Source organism: Schistocerca serialis, chromosome 4, assembly GCF_023864345.2.
Source record: "Schistocerca serialis cubense isolate TAMUIC-IGC-003099 chromosome 4, iqSchSeri2.2, whole genome shotgun sequence".
Classification (NCBI taxonomy): domain Eukaryota; kingdom Metazoa; phylum Arthropoda; class Insecta; order Orthoptera; family Acrididae; genus Schistocerca; species Schistocerca serialis.
This window is the reverse complement of record NC_064641.1, coordinates 61,933,182-61,955,567: the sequence shown is the minus strand read 5'-3', so window position 1 is coordinate 61,955,567 and position 22,386 is coordinate 61,933,182. Positions and strand designations below refer to the sequence as shown.

At 42.5% G+C, this 22,386-nt stretch overlaps 1 protein-coding gene across 3 annotated transcripts in view; it reads right to left on the bottom strand.

The window, feature by feature from the left end:
• Positions 1 to 7,424: 7,424 nt before the first annotated feature.
• LOC126475122 (uncharacterized) overlaps positions 7,425 to 22,386 on the bottom strand; it is a 402,308-nt gene continuing 387,346 nt past the window's right edge. For 2 of the 3 annotated variants that reach the window (XR_007586663.1, XM_050102718.1), the window contains exon 2: positions 7,425 to 7,714. Coding sequence is in view for 1 of the 3 variants with exons in the window: in XM_050102718.1 (XP_049958675.1) it covers positions 7,520 to 7,714 (195 nt within the window). In the remaining 2 variants the exon portion in view is untranslated. Of the gene's footprint in view, positions 7,715 to 10,325; positions 10,547 to 22,386 lie in introns of those variants that run through there. The other variant, XR_007586664.1, reaches the window with a different exon arrangement.

The following is a 22,386-nucleotide window of genomic DNA, read 5'->3' as shown; positions in this document are numbered from 1 at the left end:
AATTATCGCTTCATAACTTTCTTCATTATATACGTTGGGTTGTGTGCCCACTCGTAACTTATTTTCAACTTCTGTTGAGTGCGCATTATCCTCATTGAATTCGCTTTCCCTGGTTTCCATCTCAAATAGCTCTGCAATACTCATTACTTCGTCCTTTCCTCCTACATTCGCTGTGCATGCCTCTGGTAATTCATCTTCCTCGTCAGTATTCTCCCAATTAATTTCGTCCCAGCACGATATTGTTATTTTCTTGTCTTCGTTTTCATCTGGTCCCTGCGGATTTGTTTCTTCCTTCTTCTCTTCTCGTGATAAGATTTTTACTTCTCTGTTCAAGGTGCTGCAATTGTCCTGGGTCGGTGCGTCATTCTCTTTGGCATGGGCGCTTAGCTGTCAATTCGGGGTTTGGTGGTCTTACCTCCACCTCTTCTATCTGTATTCTTTTCTTGTTCAGCTTGTTGATAGTGGTTTCTTTGTTGATAATTTGTCGGTCTATTGGTTCTCCAGTACCCATTCCGGTTGTCGTTATTCCCTCTGTAATAGTTGTTGCCGTTCCTGAGTGAATTATAGTTATTGCCATATTCTCTTCTAAATCCATAACCGTTTCTTTGTTGAAATCTATTGTCGTTTCTTGGTGCGTAAGTTATCACGTGGTTCGTAATTATTGTTTCTTCGTACTGTGTATTGTGGATTCCACTGCTTTTTGCTTTCGTTTTCACGTGCGCTTCGTCTTTTTCTTGCGTCATCTTCCGAAAATATGAACTCTAGTTCCCTTAGAATACCTTTAAATGATTCGACGTCATTGCCTCCGCGACCTACTAATGATTGCTGGTATTTCAATGGTAGCTTCATCGCGCATAATTTAATCAACTCTCCGTCACTGTATGGTACATCTAAGCATTGATTTTTCTTTGCCATTAATTCGAAAAATTTCACGGAACTCTTCTCTCCTGAATTTTCAAAATATGGGTTCTGTAGTAATTCGTACTTCACTCTGTTCTGTGATTCGCTGGACCAATATCGTGAGAGAAACTTCTCTCTGAAATCTTCGTACGATCGGCATGTCGCTGCAACATTCTGCATGGTTTCTGCGACTGTTTCTGACATGTGTGCACATATAAAGTCTAATTTGTGTGCTAGCGTCCAGTGTTCTGGTAATCCTACTCGGAATTGATCAATAAAAGTTCGTGGATGTAATGAGTTTCCTTCTCGAAAGTGTTGAAATTTTCTGACTGTGAGGAAATGATCGTTGTCGTACTTCGTCATAGTTCCATATGAAATTCGCGATTCTTCGCCACTTTTGTTTCTGATCATTTCTCCCGTCGTTCTTTCCGGTTGTGGTAGATCCATTGGATATTGTCCACTGAAACTTTCGCCTACCCTTGCGTAGTATCGTTGGAGTGGTACGCAATAATTTTCTTCTATCGGTTGTGAACGTGTAGCTGAATGCATTGCACTGTACTCTTCGCGACCTGGCTTTCCATTGTCAGATATTGGTTGGGTATCTTGTCTGGCTAACCTTGCTACTTCATTGCACGATCCAAACTGTCTTGAAACATATATTTGTGGTTCCGCATGTGTTTGTGATGACATTTGTTCATCAAGAATTTCGAAACGTGTTTGTTGCTGTGCAGGCTGTCTGATTTCACGTATGTTACTTTCCGCCTGTGATTGGAATCGCAAATGTGTAATATCTTCGTTAATTGCTTGTTTTTCCGGTGCTGTTACAGATACGGATGTGGTTGCAGACTCTGTGCTTGTTCGATCCTGTTCACTACGCTCTTCAATGGTTTGCAACAACTCTGTTCGCAATTTCTGAAATTGTCGCTTCGTTTGCGCTTCTATTTTGGCTATGCGGTTATCATATCTTTTCAGCGATGCTTTTGTGATACGTTTGTGTAACACACTGTTTTCAACCACTTTACGCGCTGCACCTGCTGCTTGTCTAGTAATTACGTTTATCTGTTTCTCTAGTTTCTTGACTTCTCCCTGGGTGTTGTTACGCAATGTTTTGATCTCGTCCTGAGTGTCATTACGCAATGTTTGTACGTCCGCTTGTACCTTGTCAATGTCTGTTCGCAATTGATTGTGACCTATTATTAAGTTTCCGATCACTTCTCGAGATTCTTTTGCCTCGTCTTCAATATGACTTAGGTGTAACTGAATTTTTTTGTTTGTTCTTTAATCTCACGCATTTGTCTCGAGGTTTCTGCATTCTGAATCTTAATTTGGTTCGCAATTTCTTTATTTTGTCTTGACATGGTTTCCGTCATTAATTGTAATAATTCTGCCAGATTGGTGGGCCCTATTGCGTTTTCTTCCGACTCCTACGCTCTGTGTTTTCGCCCAAGTGTTGGTTTACAACCGATTGCATTGAACTGTGCTGTGACACGTTTCTGCTCGCATTCCTTGTAGTTTGTGGTAAGGGAGCTCTGATTACTTGTACTATCGGTTCTACGTATTCAAGACGCATGTTAGAATCCTCATCGACTGTCTCTCTACTTTCCTGCTCTGTCGAATGCTGACTTACGTTTTCTATGCCTTGACGTATATTATCCTCGTTATGGTGCGTCATATGTCCTATTTCTCGCGATACTGCATCGTCTGTTGTACTGTCCTCTATTCTCTGTCCATTTTCATGCTGGGTCTCTACCTCAATTCGGTCAAGGTCTCGATCTGCCATTGCTAATCTTTCCGAATCCTTTATTTTCTGTTTTAAAAGCAATTCACGCGCCCTACTTCGCGTCAACATGCGCTCATACGATCTCACACATTTCATAAACTTTTTGCACACACGACTTGACAATCAATTCACTTACTTGTTGGGTCAGAACCAACTTGTCAACGATGTATCCGCCACCTGTGAGCTTGCATTGGAGAGAAAACTTAATTCTAACAATTTTTAAAATTCATAACTTAATTACGCTATTGTCCCTGCTAGAATGTCTATCTATTGAATACTTTCTTACTATCTATCGCTGCAGCTACTGTTTTCGACTATTTATAACGCTCAAAAAAAATTTTTTTTTATTACTAAAATTTTTCAACAGGATATTTTTCTGACCTAGTTAGGCATGTGGTCGACCTTCAATCATGGTATTTTACCATCCTGGCAGGGTCGCCATTTTCTAACATTCTGCGTGGTTTCTGTTTGTTCTATATCGTGTCTCCCTACCACTTTCGCGCAACGACGCTCTGAGCGTGTTTTTTTAGGGAATTGACTTGTTTGAACCTGGGGCCTGTTGCTGGCAAGGAGACGTCAGAGCACACATGACATGTTGAATTCAGAAGAGTTCAGTGAGACTAGCGATGATATAACCAAATACTTAATGATTTCAGCGTCAGCTCCACTGCACTCCCTGTAAAAGAATCTTAATACTAATTAAATTAAGTGGAAGGGGTTCAAGGCTTTCTTATTTTTAGTTAGCTGGTAAAATAACGTCGAAAAAGCAGTTAAGTTTACCTCTGGAAATTTTATTCTACTCACAAAACATTGTTTATAAATTGCATTATTAATAAAAGGAAATGTTTTAATACAGGATGGTAAAAACCAACTGTGTTCAACAAAAATGTGAACGAATATTCCCTGAATGGGATTCCAAGTTCTACAATGGATCGAAGGATGACCTATGCCATATCACATCTATAATCTAGGTTTAAATTAAGTTTCACAAAAGAGAAAACTATCCAAATGGTCTACAGTGACCCTCAATTATTTTTAATTACTTATCTAACTTGTCATAAATTACAGTGGTTGATGTGGCTTCTCAATAACTATATAACAGAAAAATCATCGCGTTTCAGATTTTTACTTCATGCGGCAAATGTGAACACCATGAGCTTTAATTGCCGATCGACACTAGTATTACGCAAAAAGGGGGTGTAACAGATGAGACTTCTGCAATTCTGAGTGAAGCTTTATGCGCTGTTATGTGGCATCGCGTGCGTTCATTACCTTGTCGGTGTTCGTCAGGGGCGGCGGGCAGCACAGCTCCGCTCACCTCGCCGTCTCCGAAGCAACTCTCCCCTAACTTCTCCTTACTACAATTTACCGAAGTTGGTTTAAAAAAAAAGCTATCTGGCTGTGTTTTCATCTGACCAATCAGGGTCTCAATGTTAACCTTAAGCTCCGCCTACAAAAATTCTGTCTATCCAATGAGAAGCGTTATACTTTTCGTGGTGGGGCAATGTTTTTTAAAGTTTGCAACGTAACAGAGACGCGAAAAAGTATCACGCTAAAACTTGCAGCTGGTGTGGTGCTTTTAGCGTTATCGTAAGATCTATACTGTTCTTCTGGAGGGCTCTATCTTTTAACATGGGCTGGGGGGTGGTCCTGATGTAACAGAGACGCGAAAAAGTCAAGTTTTCTTGCGGGTAGTGTAGCCCTTTTTGTGTTATCGTAAGATCTATACTGTTCTTCTGGAGAACTCCAGCTTTTAACATTGGCTGGGGGGTGGTCCTGACGTAACAGAGACACGAAAAGGTCTCACGCTAAAAATTGCGGGTGGTGTGGTCCTAGCGGTTAGCTGGCGACGTGGGTGTCCGTCCGTCCCTTATCGTAGGGCCTTCCAGCTTAACACGGTTCTGCTCTCAGCTTCTGTTCTCGTTTCTCCCCTCGGAACTGCGTCTGTCTCACGGTGGGAAGGCATGACATGCATTTAGCCATTCTTGTGTTAGTCTGTGGTATTCCATTTGCTCACTCGTTACTCGTATTACTTTGGTTAATTTAATGTCACGATTTATTCGAGCTATGTGACATACTACTGGATTTGCTTATCATGTCAGGGTTTTCATGGAAGGTGTTGGATTTGCCTAACACCTTACTCTCTGTCACTTAATCGCCCAACCGCCACTCCGAGAGAAGTCGACCACACGGTGCTGCAACAGAAATACAAGTGTGCCGCGAGTCTTTGTTCAGCTTCCGCTAACTAAGGTCTCTAAGATGTTCCATTTGGTCTATGGTCACAGATCATCCTAAGTCGACCTTTCCTTGTTTAAGTAGATTTTTGTAAAGTGTAAAAGCTGGTGGGTATCAGTTACTAAGTGACACTTGTATTTTTTTAAAAGGCAACCATTTGTAAATGGTCAGTATGTAGCTGTATTTACACATGAATGAATAATGTGAATGTAGAATTAGTCATTCCACATCATTACGATTAACCACACAAATGATTCATGGAACATGAAACTGCCTAAATAACTAACCACTGATGCGCTGATATTGTTACATTATCTTTGAGCAAAAAGACTATGAATATGTGACCGAGAGCTGAAAACTCTTTACGTGAATAGAAGATTTTCCTGTTAATGATGTCAATTTGACATGAAAATGATGCAAATAGCACAAATGATAATGCTAATAATGAGAAAGGCTATTTTATAATGAAATTATGTCAGTTTCTTGCTGTAGGTACTTTCAAGACAAATCATTACCTATTTTACATGCCTTCAGTTCATACACTGTGGAGTGGTTACTAATTTAACCTTAAGAGTCCTTCACACCGTCTTGTAGAAGGGCATTTTGCATCAATAGAGACGGCTTCTAATTTTGAAACCATTCTGAGCTGCGCATTTATGCTGTTACTGTTTCAATGAATCATTTGACTTTTATCCTCCTCGGTGTACAAGGAGTTTTCACTATTCATGTTATGATTATTTTTCTTTGCGTCATAGGTCATTAACACCTGTTAGTGCGTTGGTGCACAGCCCAGAGGGATCCCAAACCTCTCTGCATAGCATAATTAGGTGGCACTGGATACAGACTTACATTATCATGATGGCTGTAAGCATTGTGCAAGATACAATAATTTAACTATCTATTTAGTGAAGTTGTTAGGACAGTCGCTTCGTCATGGTAAGCATAGGAGCTAAACGTAAAATCCTATTGATTCAGACTTTTGTATTTTACATGGAAAACGCCACGTAATTCCCTCAGTGAGACAACAATGTCTTCTTCCATCATTGTTTAGCCGACCTAGTGTTCCACTCATATGCACAATCAGGGTTTTTGGAATTTTCTTGTGTGGATGTTCTCAATTCAGACATAGTTTCATTACTAGTATTTCGTTGACAACGAGAGGAGAGCTGTTTACTTGCATTTGGGACAACATAGTCCCAATCACAGAAATATTAGTTGCTAGTGTGCCCATAGCTGTTTCTGTGTTTAAATGGATAATGTGAGACACCTACTCGAAATATAGTGAAGTATACTAGCTAGACCTGTCACATGTTGATTCCAATTTTTTATAAAGTACAATATTATTGTATGCTCATTTAATTAATTCACTTGTAAGATAAATAGTTTCCACTTAAATATATTATATTTGTCACTGGTATGACTCATGGAAATAATTTACATTAATTATACCTTTCGTTTGAAATCAAAACAGTTAATTTTTAATAGAAACATAGACTGTTCTGTTACATAAATTTTTAGAACTTAATGAAACGAAATACGAGGGTTGTTCAGAAAGTAAGTTCCGATCGGTCACGAAATGGGCATCTCGGCGAAAACCTGATGAAGTTTTGCACAGATGTGTTGGGTAGTGTCTCTAGTATGATCGTCGATCGCATCAAGAGGCTCTTTTCAGTTGTTAGCGCACTGTGAGCGGGTAAAGGTGCCTAGAACAACAATGTCTCCTGCCGAGTAGGAGGGCCTGCTGAGAGGCTTCGCCTTAATGAATGCAGCCCACCTAACACAACTGCCATGCACTTCCTTCTTCATGACAATTCTCAGCCGCACTTGGCAGGGGCAGTGAAGACACTCCTGCAGCCTTTTCGATGGGAAGTGTTCGATCATCCACAATCCACCCCTAATTGTCTAGTTCTGAGTATCATCTCTGTTCACATGAAACACTGGACACGAAGACAACACTTGGGCACAGGCTATGTGCTATAGACCAGCGTAGAGAATTATCGGAAAGTGCAGGCGGCTGCCTTCTATGATGATGGTGTTGGAAATTTGGTATAACGCTCCGATAAATGTCTACGTCGGAGTGGCGACTATGTAGAGAAGTATCTGGAAAGTGTAGCTAACTCTTGCAAATAAATTGTTTCTGATTTTCACTGTGGTTTACATTTAGCGATCGATCGGAACTTAATTTCTGGACAAGACTCATATTTGCTGTGTTATAGGCATGAGTACTACATACAGTAGGTCATGTTATTCCTTCCCCACTGAAAGATGCAATGCCTTTAATAGCTGAGAAAGTGGACTTTATATTCGTCTGGTCAGGTTGCAGTTGTTTCTCTCTCCCCTCTTCTAGCTCTCGCTTCCATCCAACCACCTTCCCTCTCACCATCCACCCCTTCCTACCCCACCTCCCCCCTTCCCCTCTCTTTGAGTGCGTGTGTGCGCGTCTGCGTAAATCCGGTGGCGCGCACTAAGGAGTTAGGATTAACAGGTGATGGTAAATGAAAGGAAGTAGTTGTTGCTATATACACATTTATTTATGGCACTGGTGATCTGAAATACAGTAGGCACGGCTTCTCAAGTGTGATGCATAAGCCCAGTGAGGCGTGTTCAGCGGTAGTAGTAGGGGTAGCCGACGGCAGCGTAAGGGTAGGCGGAGTAGGCGCTGACGGCGGGGTAGCCGAAGGCGCTGTAGGCGTAGGGGGCGGCGTAGGCGTAGTAGGCCTCGGCGCCCTTCAGGGTCTCCTTGGCCTTCTCCTGGGCGAACACGGCCGCCACCAGCAGCACTACGAGGAAAGAGCACACCTGTGGACAGGGGAAAAATTAATTTCTTGCTGTGAACAATGCTGCAGTTCCCTGTGCAAAATAGACTTGAGCTGCGCTTATCAAAGCGCACAACACAAAAATTTAGTATGCGTCTAGGGCAAGTAGTTGACTTTTTCGAGGTTTTTGAAAATATATCGTATATTGGTCAGAACTGAAACTGAAGACCAAATGAACAATCTGGAGGTTTGTATCAGCAAAGCTTGGCCACTTTTGCATTTTGTATCTTTAATAGTGTAGAAGAAACAAAGCGTCTGTTGACTCACTATCAAATATCAATCAGATCAGTTTGATTTAAAATTGTATTTAATCTTCATATATCTACAATTCAAACGGACGACTTGGGATGTCAGCTAGTATAATATATGTTAAAAAATGATGCAATTCCTCCAGCTGTATTAAGGTGTTGGTTTTATTGGCAACAAGTTTCGATGTTGTTACAACATCATCTTCAGGCCCATACTTGTTGACAGTAACCGTATGTGTCTAACACTAGTAGTCAGTGGTGACTACTGTTGTTAGACACATATGGTTACTGTCAACAAGTATGGGCCTGAAGATGATGTTGTAGCAACATCGAAACTAGAATGAGATTTTCAGTCTGCAGCGGAGTGTGCGCTGATATGAAACTTCCTGGCAGATTAAAACTGTGTGCGACACCGAGACTCGAACTCGGGACCTTTGCCTTTCTCGTGCAAGTGCTCTACCACTGAGTCTGGATTTCGAGTCTCGATCTGGCACACAGTTTTAATCTGCCAGGAAGTTTAACATCGAAACTAGTTGCCAATAAAGCCAAATCCTTAACACAGCTGGAGGAATTTCGTCATTTTTAACATATAAAATTGTATTTTGTGATCTTACCAATTGCTAATTACAGTAAAATTTGTAGACCAAGTGAGAACTTTCATACTCATGTAACAAACACATTGTAACAAACGCACCATAGATGGAGTCGTCTACTTCCGAAATGACTGATACTAGTATCTAACGTATGGTAAGTTTTTTTTATATTACTCTCCTTTCCTGTGCCTGTGCCTGCTGGAGCAAGTAAGATGATTGTTAAAATTTTCACTGTTACTCTGTGAATGGTGTGTTAGAGGCTGCAGGATGTTTCCAGAGTCTTCAAAGACCCTCAAAGTTTTATATTTTCTCTCTGATTTTGACCCGTTTTAGGTAACCTAGAACATGATTACTCGACATTGTGATGCAATATTCTCTCAAACGTCCCCTCTTTGGGATACGTGCATTCGACGTTACATTTTCACGTAATTTGATATCTACTCCATGCCATTTCAGGATGTTCTAGAAGAAGAGGTGGTACCAACCATTTTTTGTAATTTATCTACTGTAGGTGAATGGCCGTTTAACAATACCATAGAGTACGATTTGAGCGAGCTGGAACAGTGCTTAGGAAATTAAACTCACAGTGTAGTGGAGAGAAATTCAAATTTCCATCCAGTAATTTAGTTGGAAGTTCTCCTTAATCCTGTAACACGAATTGCAGGATGGTATCTTTGAAAAGGTAGCAGTCAATTTTCTGCTTCATCTTTGTCCAGTTCGAGTTTTTGGCTCGTCCCTAGAGACCCCACAATTGAAGGCATATTGAACCTTAATATATTTTGTTCATCTGGTGCACCACAGCTCGTAAATATTTGAAAAGAAGTCAGTTTTCGGAACCGCTCTCGGTATCGTAAAATTAGGCACCTCCACAGAATAAAAAGAAGATTAACTGAGTAAGTACATTTTACTACTGAACATATAACTTATTTGAATATTGACGCCGGTGATCTGGAATGGCTTTTATTTTATTTGATGCCACGAACAGTGTGGTGTCAACGTTAGACACCACGCTAGAGGTTGCAATAATCGATAGCGGTCCAGCACTTGCAACCTCTCTGGACTCGCTGGCGCTTGCAGCGCCGCCGTATGGCACGGACAGAGACTTGCAGATCGTACCGGGCCGAGTCAGCTACAGGTCGTGAGCGAAGTCAGATTAGAATAACCTTCAGCTCGCTAGGTTCGCAGCCTCTAGTTCGCGCATGTATTACAAACGTAATACCAGAATTGTGTTGTAGCTGGACGAAGTTAAGTAAAAGTTACTTACTAAAGTATTCCAATACTAATTATTATAGGATGTTCCAGATTCCTACAACCACCCCACTCGTGCTAGCCTCTATCATGCCAGTGCAAATCCCAGGGGTACCGATCGAAAAGCATCCTGCATTTGTGTGACGTAATGACATGCTGCATCGACTTTCACATCAAACAGAACAGGTTGCAAATAATTTTACGGTACCTGAAGATTATCATAAGATCGAAACCCATATTTAACGCAGAATTATTTTATTTCCCGCTACCGATAGAAAATCGCCACCTGTTTACCTAAACCTGCAACTGTGAACTGATACTTTCACATTATCAATTACAGGTACATTCCGATGTTTAAATCAATCAAATTGAATTCAAAGTTGTGTTTAACCACTGTTTCCCACTACGTCGCCCTGCAAGTAGCAACATTAGTTAACTGCAAGTCGACCGAGTGTTTCGTAACTGGCTTTCAACGCAGACATTATCAACGAGGCTGAATACTTACGAAGGCCTTCATGGTGGTGTAAGGGCGTGTGGCTGCTGCCTGTGGTGCCTGGCTGCCGTCAGCGCCAATATATATACAGCAGCGGCCGGCCTTGCTGGGGAGGCAACGCCCGCCAAAGCACCGAGTGGGCGGGTGCCCGCGGCCTTGACTTTGCGACAAGTGCCGCAGATCCATCACCCGCCCGGCGGAGCCGCAATACCGGCCGATACAGCGGAGACCACGCCCTGCCAACAGTGTAGTGATGGTGGTCAGCTTCGACGTAGTTCCGCTGTTTAAGTGAAAGCCGTCTGTTAACGTATCTATAGATTGGCCTTATTTTACGGAAATTTTGGCAGCAACAGCGTTGCTGTCAACATTGCTGCAAAGTGCCTGCAATAGAAGGCAGGGTTGAGGTATGGATGGGCAATATTGCTGATGTTGCAGGTAGTTGTCGACTTGTTGCCGAGGGGTTGCCGTGTTGTTCACCGAGAGTGGAGAATACTTCGTATTGCACGGCAATATCTATCTCTTTCCTCGTCTGTAAATGCTTCTCTCTCGGTCTCACCTGTGTTTCCTACTTCTCTCAACGACAGCGCTGCAGTCACGTGTCTGAGTGGAAACAATATCGTTCCGCTTTGGTTCGAAAAGTTTGGGCGTACGTAGTGCTTATTTCGTAGTTCATTGTCGAGCGCTTGTTGTGTATAGCTATGAACGAGTGGACATAGTAGTAAACAATAATTTTTATAAATGCGATTCGTCTGGAACCAGAGCTACGGGATATCGAAAGTAATGAGCACAAAGAGCGCAGTGTGAAAAAGGATAGCTGGGAAGCTGCAGTCGATGAGTTCAGAATCACGCTTGAGGAAACATACCAAAAATTCCGAAGTCCACGAACTTATGCCAGTGCAAGGCCGAAAAGTCGCAATAGAAGCGCATGTAGTTCTTCATTCACACCGTTTGCATTCGATGCCGTGAGTTTCGTATTATCTCGAGACATACTTGAAACAGGAATTGGTAATGTAAACAGTGTCTGCTGATGAACAAAAGCAAAATATAAAAATTGTAGCCAGCCGGAGTGGCCGTGCGGTTCTAGGCGCTACAGTCTGGAACCGAGCGACCGCTACGGTCGCAGGTTCGAATCCTGCCTCAGGCATGGATGTGTGTGATGTCCTTAGGTTAGTTAGGTTTAATTAGTTCTAAGTTCTAGGCGACTAATGACCTCATGAGTTAAGTTGCATAGTGCTCAGAGCCATTTGATCCATTTGAAAAATTGAATTCTTATTTCAAACTTCCTTGAATGAAATCTTTCAGTTCTTTTACCAAAACAATGCAGTAGATGCAGTATTGGCCATTAAAATTGCTACACCAATACGAAATGCGGATGATAAACGGGTTTTCATTGGACAAATATATTATACTAGAACTGACATGTGATTACATTGTCACGCAATTTGGGTGCATAGATGCTGAGAAATCAGTACCCAGAACAACCACCTCTGCCCGTAATAACGGCCTTGATACGTGCTGGCATTGAGTCAAACAGAGCTTTGATGGCGTGTACAGGTACAACTGCCCATGCAGCTTCAACACGATTCCACAGTTCATCAAGAGTAGTGACTGGCGTATTGTGACGAGCCAGTTGCTCGGCCACCATTGACCAGACGCTTTCAGTTGGTAAGAGATCTGCAGAATGTGCTGGCCAGGTCAGCAGTCGAACATTTTCTGCATCCAGAAAGGCCCTTACAGGACCTGCAACATGCAGTCGTGCATTATCCTGCTGAAATGTAGGGTTTCGCAAGGATCGAATGAAGGGTAGAGCCATGGGTCGTAACACATCTGAAATGTAACGTCCACTGTTCAAAGTGCCGTCAATGCGAACAAGAAGTGACCGAGATGTGTAACCAAAGACACCCCATGCCATCACGCCGGGTGATACGCTAGTATGGCGATGACGAATACACGCTTCCAAGCTTCCAATGTGCGTTCACCGCGATGCCGCCAAACACGGATGCGACCATCATGATGCTGTAAACAGAACCTAGAGTCATCCGAAAACATGACGTTCTGCCATTCGTGAACCCAGGTTCGTCGTTGAGTACACCATCGCAGGTGCTCCTGTCTGTGATGCAGCGTCAAGGGTAACCGCAGCCGTGGTCTCCGAGCTGATAGTCCATGCTGCTGCACACGTCGTCGAACTGTTCGTGCAGACGATTGTTGTCTTGCAAACGTCCCCATCTGTTGACTCAGGGATCGAGACGTGGCTGCATGATCCGTTACAGCCATGCGGATAAGATGCCTGTCATCTCGACTGCTGGTGATACGAGGCCGTTGGGATCCAGCACGGCGTTCCGTATTACCCTCCTGAACCCACCGATTCCATATTCTGCTATCAGTCATTTGATCTCGACCAACGCGAGCAGCAATGTTGCGATACTATAAACCGCAATCGCCATAGGCTACAATCCGACCTTTAGCAAAGTCGGAAACGTGATGGTACGCATTTCTCCTCCTTAAAAGAAGCATCACAACAACGTTCCACCAGGCAACGACGGTCAACTGCTGTTTGTGTATGAGGAATCGGTTGGAAAATTTCCTCATATCAGCACGTTGTAGGTGTCGCCACCGGCGCCAACCTTGTTTGAATGCTCTGAAAAGCTAATCATTTGCATATCACAGAATCTTCTTCCTGTCGGTTAAATTTCGCGTCTGTAGCACGTCATCTTCGTGGTGTTGCAGTTTTAATGACCAGTAGTGTACTTATGTGTCATGGGTCTTATTGAAGAATAGTGCGCTTTAAAGAGACATATCAAACTTTTATACGAACCACCAGTACCTAAAACCCGAAGAGTGCTCACAAGTCGTATTGTAACTGGTTTACAGATTCTCATGTTTGTATCGTTTTTAGCGGTTCTAGAACTAATTCATTGGACGAAATATTCGAAATCACTTTTCGAAATTCTATCAAAATCCTGAAACAGCATCAATTCCCAAGTTAAATTTTCTGAAACTGACTCGTTCCGCCTACTTAAAAATGGATACATCCACAAAAAGCGATTTCCTTTGTTCTTCTTTCTGATAACTTTATTACTTGTGTGATGTAAAAACAGGAGAGCCGTACTGACTCGCATTAGCTTGCTTTCGTCCATTCTGTGGCTATAGTGTGTCCCCGTCCAAACATTTCTGGCCCTGGCATGTATTGCCGCAAACATTGTCGGGTAACAGTGGCTAGTATGTTGTATTTATGACTGCAGTTCCTGTGGCCGTAGTGTTGCCCGACAACATATTTGGGGTATATTGTCGGCAATATGTAATTTTTATGGCCATCTAAGTATACCTTTAGAAAACTTGTTTCGCTTTAAATATCACCATGCAACTTGTAAGTCATTAGCAAGGTGGAAAGACTCTCTTGTGCTCTGTTCTCGTCTGTTAGCGAAGTCACATTTGTGTGTGCATAGTAAGAGCATTTATGTAGGCTGTAATCTGAAGCAGAGCCCTACTGACTGGGTGGTTAAGATTTGAGTTAACTTGGCCATGCGGACAGTACACTTATCATTTCTCTTGTGCTGACCGCTCTGTCCAGTCATATACTTCTTTTTGTGTGGGGGCTGCATGCAGCCAATGCGCTTCGCTTTTTTTTTAAGGTCAGATGCGATGGTGATCATCTTTAAGTTATAACACTCAGGAATTCATATTGAGAGCGTTGCTTGCTTGCTAGCTTACTTCGGCGTAATATTCTATTTACCTGATTTTCAGCTCTACAGGTGTTTTTCTTTGTGAACAAAGTTATATCTGCTTATCGCGATCAAGGCTTTATTCCATGTACAAGTATTACATTGGTCTCTCAAGTCAACCGCGGTTGTGACTCATGGTTCACGTTCGTTTTCCAGTTATTTAATGCTACCTGTATACCCGGCATTGCCTGGGTATGTATTTATTCCAATCTTTTATTAGCCCATCTCCTACACCCCCCTCTCTCTGTTCATCTCCATCACCCAATCTCTCTCTCCACGGCCTCCTCCCCCGACTCTCTGTCAATCTCCTCATGCTCCTTTCTCTGACCATCTCCGTCTGTTCTCCTTCTTTGTCTATTTGCTTCTCCCCCTCTGTTCATCTCCTTCTTCCCCCTCTCTTTCTTCCCCATATCTCTGCCCACCTCCTTTCTCAGTCCAACTCCTCTTCCTTTCTCTGTCCATCCCCTCCTCTATCTATCTCTGTCCCTCTCCTCCTCCTCCTACCTCTGCTTATCTCCTCCTCCCCCATCTGTCTCTCCATCTCCTCGTTTCTCCTCATCTCTCCACGCTATCCCATTGTTGTTGTGGTCTTCAGTCCTGAGACTGGTTTGATGCAGCAATCCATGCTACTCTATCCTGTGCAAGCTTCTTCATCTCCCGGTACCTACTGCAACCTACATCCTTCTGAATCTGCTTGGTGTATTTATCTCTTGGTCTCCCTCTACGATTTTTACCCTCCACGCTGCCCTCCAATACTAAATTGGCGATCCCTTGATGACTCAGAAGGTGTCGTACCAACCGATCCCTTCTTCTATTCAAGTTGTGCCACAAACTTCTCTTCTCCCCAATCCTATTCAATACCTCCTCATTAGTTATGTGATCTACCCATCTAATCTTCAACATTCTTCTGTAGCACCACATTTCGAAAGCTTCTATTCTCTTCTTGTCCAAACTATTTATCGTCCATGTTTCACTTCCATACATGGCTACACTCCATACAAATATTTTCAGTAACGAGTTCCTGACACTTAACTCTATACTTGATGTTAACAAATTTCTCTTCTTCAGAAACGCTTTCCTTGCCATTGCCAGTCTACATTTTATATCCTCTCTACTTCGACCATCATCAGTTATTTTGCTCCCCAAATAGCAAAACTCATTTACTACTTTAAGAGTCTACTTTAAGTCGTTTTGCTTTTGTTGATGTTCATCTTATATCCTCCTTTCAATACACTATCCATTCCGTTCAACTGCTCTTCCAATTCCTTTGCTGTCTCTGACAGAATTACAATGTCATCGGCGAACCTCAAAGTTTTTATTTCTTCTCCATAGATTTTAAAACCTACTTCGAATTTTTGTTTTGTTTCCTTCACTGCTTGCACAATATACAGATTGAATAACACCGGGGGGGGGGGGGGGGCTACAACCCTGTCTCACTCCCTTCCCAATCACCGCTTCCCTTTCATGTCCCTCGACTCTTACAACTGCCATCTGGTTTCTGTACAAATTGTAAATGGCCTTTCGCTCCCTGTATTTTACCCCTGCCTCCTTCAGGTTTGAAAGAGAGTATTCCAGTCAACATTGTCAAAAGCTTTCTCTAAGTCTACAAATGCTAGAAACGTAGGTTTGCCTTCCCTTCATCTATTTTGTAAGGAAATTCGTAGGGTCAGTATTGCCTCACGTGTTCCAATATTTCTACGGAATCCAAACTGATCTTCCCCGAGGTCGGCTTCTACTAGTTTTTCCATTCGTCTGTAAAGAATTCGCGTTAGTATTTTTCAGCCGTGACTTATTAAACTGATAGTTTGGTAATTTTCACATCTGTCAACACCTGCTTTCTGGGATTGGAATTATTATATTCTTCTTGAAGTCTGAGGGTATTTCGCCTGTCTCATACATCTTGCTCACCAGATGGTAGAGTTTTGTCAGGAATGACTCTCCAAAGGCTGTCAGTAGTTCTGATGAAATGTTGTCTACTCCCGGGAACTTGTTTCGACTCAGGTCTTTCAATGCTCTGTCAAACTCTTCACGCAGTATCATATCTCCCATTTCATCTTCATCGACATCTTCTTCCATTTCCATAATATTGCCCTCAAGTACATCGTCCTTGTATAGACTCTCTATATACTCCTTCCACCTTTCTGCTTCCCCTTCTTTTCTTAGAACTGGATTTCCGTCTGAGTTCTTGATATTCATACAAGTGGTTCTCTTTTCTCCAAAGGTCTCTTTAATTTTCCTGTAGGCTGTATCTATCTTACCCCTAGTGAGATAACCCTCTAGATCCTTACATTTGTCCTCTGGCCATCCCTGCTTAGCCATTTTGCACTTCCTATCGATCTCGTTTTTGAGACGTTTGTATTCCTTTTTGCCTGCTTCATTTACTGCATTTTTATATCTTGTCCTTTCATCAATTAAATTCAATATTTCTTCTGTTACCCATTTCTACTAGCCCTCGTCGTTTTACCTACTTGATCGTCTGCTGCCTTCACTACTTCATCCCTCAAAGCTACCCATTTTTCTTCTGCTATATTTCTTTCCCCTATTCCCGTAAATTGTTCCCTTATGCTGTCCCTTAAACTCTGTACAACCTCTGGTTTAGTCAGTTTATCCAGGTTCCATCTCCTTAAATTCTCACCTTTTTGCAGTTTCTTCAGTTTTAATCTACAGCTCATAACCAATAGATTGTGGTCAGTGTCCACATCAGCCCCTGGAAATGTCTTACAATTTAAAACCTGGTTCCTAAATCTCTGCCTTACCATTATATAATCTATCTGAAACCTGTCAGTATCTCCAGGCTTCTTCCACGTATACAACCTTCATTTATGATTTCACATGTATGTCCAGTGAATTTCACCCTGAAGTTTGAGTTTCATGCAGCTCAAATTTTATGACGTTGTGTCTCCTGAACTGCGTGTCATACAATGATTTATTCTTGTCGGTCATTCAGCGTCTTATGTAGATACTGCCTAACAAATGTGTTGCGAATGGAGTTAGTAGTGGAAAAGGAATGAATTAAAACGTCGTACGTGATATGGCAGTTTTTCCCGCATGTCTTTATGTATCTCCTGGAGTATGTGTCGTACGATGATATATTTTCCTAGGTAAATTCAGTGGCTAAGGTGGATACTATCTGCGAAAAGTGTTGCAAATACAGTTAATAGCAACGAACTGATAAATTTAAATGTCTTGCACGAGGCGGTAATTTTTCTCGCATTCACTGTTTATGAGGTCATATCTTATAAGTGTCGAAAAATGATCTAGTTTTTCTTGTACTTTGATGGTATATGTGAATACTGTATGCAAAATGTGTCACACATACAATTAGAAGTAAGGAGGTGATAAATTAAAACGTTATGCTTGATATGGAGTTTTACTGTATGAATAACGAAATTGCAGTAAGCGATAAATGTTTTTCCTTTCATCATTTTGGGGTGATCGACAGGGAGAAAAAGTTTCGTAAAGGAATCAAATTTTTTCTGAAGTTTGTTGCAGCGTATGTTTTCTCATTCGCAAATACTGGATAACTAATACATTCATGACAACTAAAAGTATAGAGAGAACTCGTGCAATGCAGATATAGGCAGTGCTCCGTATGGCCTAACACGTATGGCATGAATGATCAAAGCCATACTTAACTTAGTTAGGATGGAAGCACATGCCTCGAAGTTGTCGGCAGCTTAACTTACCTCTTTTTTGCTTTAACTTGCAAGCAAAGAAATAAATAGCGTCATGAGCCACACTGCTTTTTCTTCCATACCACACCCCTGTGATAGGTGGGTGATTATTACCTCCAAAGTCATTCTTTCCAGACAGTAATTATATGTGTACCAATTTTGTTGAAATTGGTCCATTGGATTAGTAGGAGATGTGGATCATACATACACAGGTACATTCATTTTTATAATTTGTATTTCACAGTGATCTGAGATTATATGTGGGTTTCTCTTCTTTCTGATTTTGATGATATATGGCATTGTTTTACCGTGTAACGTTTTTACTGAATTTTCGTGATTGCTTATTGAATAGCGATCGAAAGTAACTTCAAATTAGAGGTCACAAATTATTATGTTTTTCATGCTCAGTTCCTATATGGTTACTTATCCTTTGTCCTAATTCGTAGTTGATGTGAGTACAATTCGCTGAGTACATTCTGCCTTCAGCTGAATCACCTGAAACTACCATTGGCAAATAAAATATTTATTTCGTTGCTTGCAGATTAAAGCAAACAAGACGTACTCGTAAGTTTAAGCTGCTCATAACTTCGAGACACGTGCTGATATCCTGAATATGTTAAACATGGCTTTGGTCATTCACGCTTTTTGCGAATAGGTGTTAGGCCTACATCTTCATCGCAAGCGTTCGATCTACACTTTTAGTTGTCCTAGAATGATATTTTTGCATTACTTAAACACAAGTGCGAGATCCCCGTTGCGCCGTGAACGTCCTGCCTACCAGCGAATATTATCATTAATGGAAGTCAGATCATGTTGTTGTTCATTCATGGGCCAAAATTTTGTTCGGAAGGGGAACATTTTTAGGGCATAAATACCGAAGTCATGCCAATTATGCACTCAGTTCAAGTTTAAGTAGCAAGTAGGATGCTTTCAAAAGGTGCTGCTAAAGGACTCCTTAGAGTTCCAGGTGACATCAAGTTTCTAGACGTAGACTTGACGATTTTTTTACAAACAGTTGGACAGAGTTTCAACGGAAAGTGTACGTAGTGTTGTGGGTGCTAACTTCTTTGTGAAACAGTTTCGTCGTATCCAGAATGAAATTTTCACTCTGCAACCGAGTGTGCGCTGATACGAAACTTCCAGGCAGATTAAAACTTTGTGCCAGACCGAGACTCGAACTCGGGACCTTTGCCTTTCGCGGGCAAGTGCTCTATCGACTCAGCTACCCTAGCACGACTCGCGCGCCACCCGTAGGAGACGAGGTACTGGCGGAACTAAAGCTGCGAGGACGGGCAGTGAATCGTGCTTGGGTAACTAAGTCGGTGCCGACACGGCAGCTCAGCGTGTTGAGCCAGAGGGTTAGCTAGTCTCTGTGATTAAAAAAAAAGTCAACGAAGAACCAGAACGGGTGTTATCGGACGTCCACCCCGGACAAATTCACCGAACAATATAGAACAAAATGAGATAAAAAAAAGAGGATAGAGCACTTGCCCTCGAAAGACAAAGGTCCCGAGTTCGAGTCTAGGTCCGGCACACAGTTTTAATCTGCCAGGAAATTTCAGTTTTGTAGTTTGTCAATCCTTAGCATCTACGAATTTTCTAAATGACGACACGGTTCCACAACTGACCGAATTTGTAGCCTTTAGGCCAATTTAAAACATGTGGAATTATATATCGCAATAACACTATCGTTGTTAAAACGATCTGAATACGTAGACTTACTTGAAGTGAAGTAAGGAAGATTTATAGAAATCAAACAACGTCAAAATAGAAAAAAAGAAAGGTTACTCAGAGGAATATCAAATAAACTAACAGGTTTTTTTTCAGCAGGAGTTGTGGTACCGAAAAAAACACAACGTTGTTGGATTGACCTACACTATCACACAGATGATATTAAACTGAGTTGCATTTCTGCGCGTTAGCCAAAGAGTGACATAATGCGAGTTCCACACACTGGCCACCGCCATCATGATTTCAGCAACGATATGAGGCCAAAGTATATTGTGGGAACATGTTTGAGAAGATAAATATCGCTAAATCGAGTCTTGAATCTAAGTTAGAAGGGCTGTTACAATTTACATCACAATACTGAGTCGGTGATAAAAATACAATGTGCTAATATAAACATAAATTACAAACATTACAGTAAAACCTAAAGGGAAACGGCACAAGCACTGGTAATAAATTCTTTTCAATAATACAAGAAAGATGACATTTTGCTGTAGTGAAACAAGTCGAAAAGCAGATACTAGTCTGGGACAAACAGTGTAGTGCAGATGCATGGATGACTGGTTTGACGTTTGGAGTTGTGGCGACAAACGGCTTGGTGATTGCCTGAAAAAAAACGAAACATTCAGCAAACCACATTCAATTTACCACTGAAGTAGAGAATAGCTACCCTTCCTTCATGTTTTAGTAGTAATGGGGCAAAGTTGGGTCATACTGAGTGGCGCCAACCTACGAGCAAGTACAGCATTTAGAATGAACTCTAAGGGGCAATGGATATTCTATGAAAGAAAACGAAAGTGTGACAAAGAGCAACAGCCAGAGAAACGACGCCTTTTAGGGGCACAACATTTCTGTCCTACATACTTCGATAACACTTCGTAAACACTGCACAAAAAGACAGAGTCCTTCAAATTGGCCAAAGACAAACAGGGTCTCTTCACCATGAGGATGGCAACGGCCTTGCCGCAGTGGGTACACCAGTTCCCGTGAGATCACCGAAGTTCAGCGCTGTCGGGAGTGGCCGGCACTTGGATGGGTGACAGTCCAGGCTGGCATGCGCTATTGCCTTTTTTCGGGGTGCACTCAGCCTCGTGATGCCAATTGAGGAGTTACTCGACGGAATAGTAGCTGCTCTTGCCAAAGAAAACCATCATAACGACCGGGAGAGAGATGTGCTGACCACACGCCCCTCGTATCTGCATCCTCAGTGAGGATGACATGGCGGTCGGATGGTCCCGACGGGCCACTTGTGGCCTTAAGACGGAGTTCTATGATTTTCACCATGAGGGATTTTCCGAATTATACGCGCTTGCGGCGAAGTGCATGTCGGAATAGTACACTCATGCTCATAAATTATGGATAATACTGATACATGGTGAAACAGCACTCTGGTGGGCGCTTGCGAGTTTAAATCACGTCGGGGTATAACCATGCGGTGCATTTGACCTGTGGTCTTCACACGGTGGCGCTGGCAGCAGTCCACATATGCAGAGGTGTGTTGGTGCATGTCAGAGTACGGTGCAGACGTTTTCAGACGTCCTAGTGGTGACTGTCTGTTGAAAATGTCTCAAAGAATACGTATTGATAACATTATGAGGTGCAGAATACTAGGGCGACTGGAAGCTGGTCAAAGATAGCAGGTCGTAGCACGGGTCCTCCGTGTGTCACAAAGTGTGATCTCAAGATTATGGCAACGATTCCAGCAGACAGGAAACGTGTCCAAGTGCTACAGTACGGGGCGTCCACAGTGTACAACACCACGTGAAGACCGATATCTCACCATCAGTGCTCCCAGACGGCCACGGAGTACTGCGGGTAGCGTTGCTCTTGACTTTACCGCATCCACTGGAACAGTTCTCTCCAGACACAGTCTACAGACGACTGAACAGACATGGTTCATTCGCCCAGAGACCTGCAAGGTGCATTCCACTAACCCCTGGTCACAGGAGAGCCCGTGAAGCCTGGTGTCAAGAACACAGTACATGGTCATTGGAACAGTGGTCCCAGGTTATGTTCATGGACGAGTCTAGGTACAGTCTGAACAGTGATTCTCGCCAAGGTTTCCATCTGGCGTGAACCAGGAACCAGATACCAAACCCTTATTGTCCTTGAAAGGGACCTTCATGAAGGTCGTGGTTTGATGGGGTGGGGTGGGATTATGATTGGTGCATGTACACACCTGCATGTCTTTGGCAGAGGAACTGTGACAGGTCAGGTGTATCGGAAAGTCATTTTGCACCAGTATGTCCGCCTTTTCCGTGGTGCAGTGGGTCCCACCTTCCTCCTGATGGATGAAAACACTCGGCCCAACCGAGCTGCCATCGTGGAGGAGTACCTTGAAACAGAAGATATCAGGTGAAAGGAGTGGCCTGCCTGTTTTCCAGACCTAAACCCCACTGAGCACATCTGGGATGCTCTCAGTCGCTTATCGCTCCACGTCTTCAAACACCTAGGATACTTCAGGAGCTCCGACAGGCACTGGTGCAAGAATGGGAGGCTATACCCCAGCAGCTGCTCGACCACCTGATCCAAAGTATGCTAACACGTTGTGCGACCAGTGTACGTGTTCGTGGTGATCATATCCCATACTGATGTCGGGGTATATGCGCAGGAAACAGTGGCGTTTTGTAGCACATGTGTTTCGGGACGATTTTCTCAACTTATTACCAACACCGTGGACTTACAGATCTGTGTCGTGTGTATTCCCTTTGTGCCCAAACTATTAGCGCCATTTTTGTGAAGTGCCACGTTGTGTGGCACCACATTCTGCAGTTATCCTTAATTTATGAGCATGAGTGTAAATCGAACAGTTAACACCAGTATGACAGAACGTAAACGAAATTGCAGGCTGCGACAGACGGAGAAACTGAACTTAGTTGTGCAAGGATTCAACGATACGAAACATTGTATAAAATTGGCCGAAATTTTATTTTTATTTCTGAAAAGTGT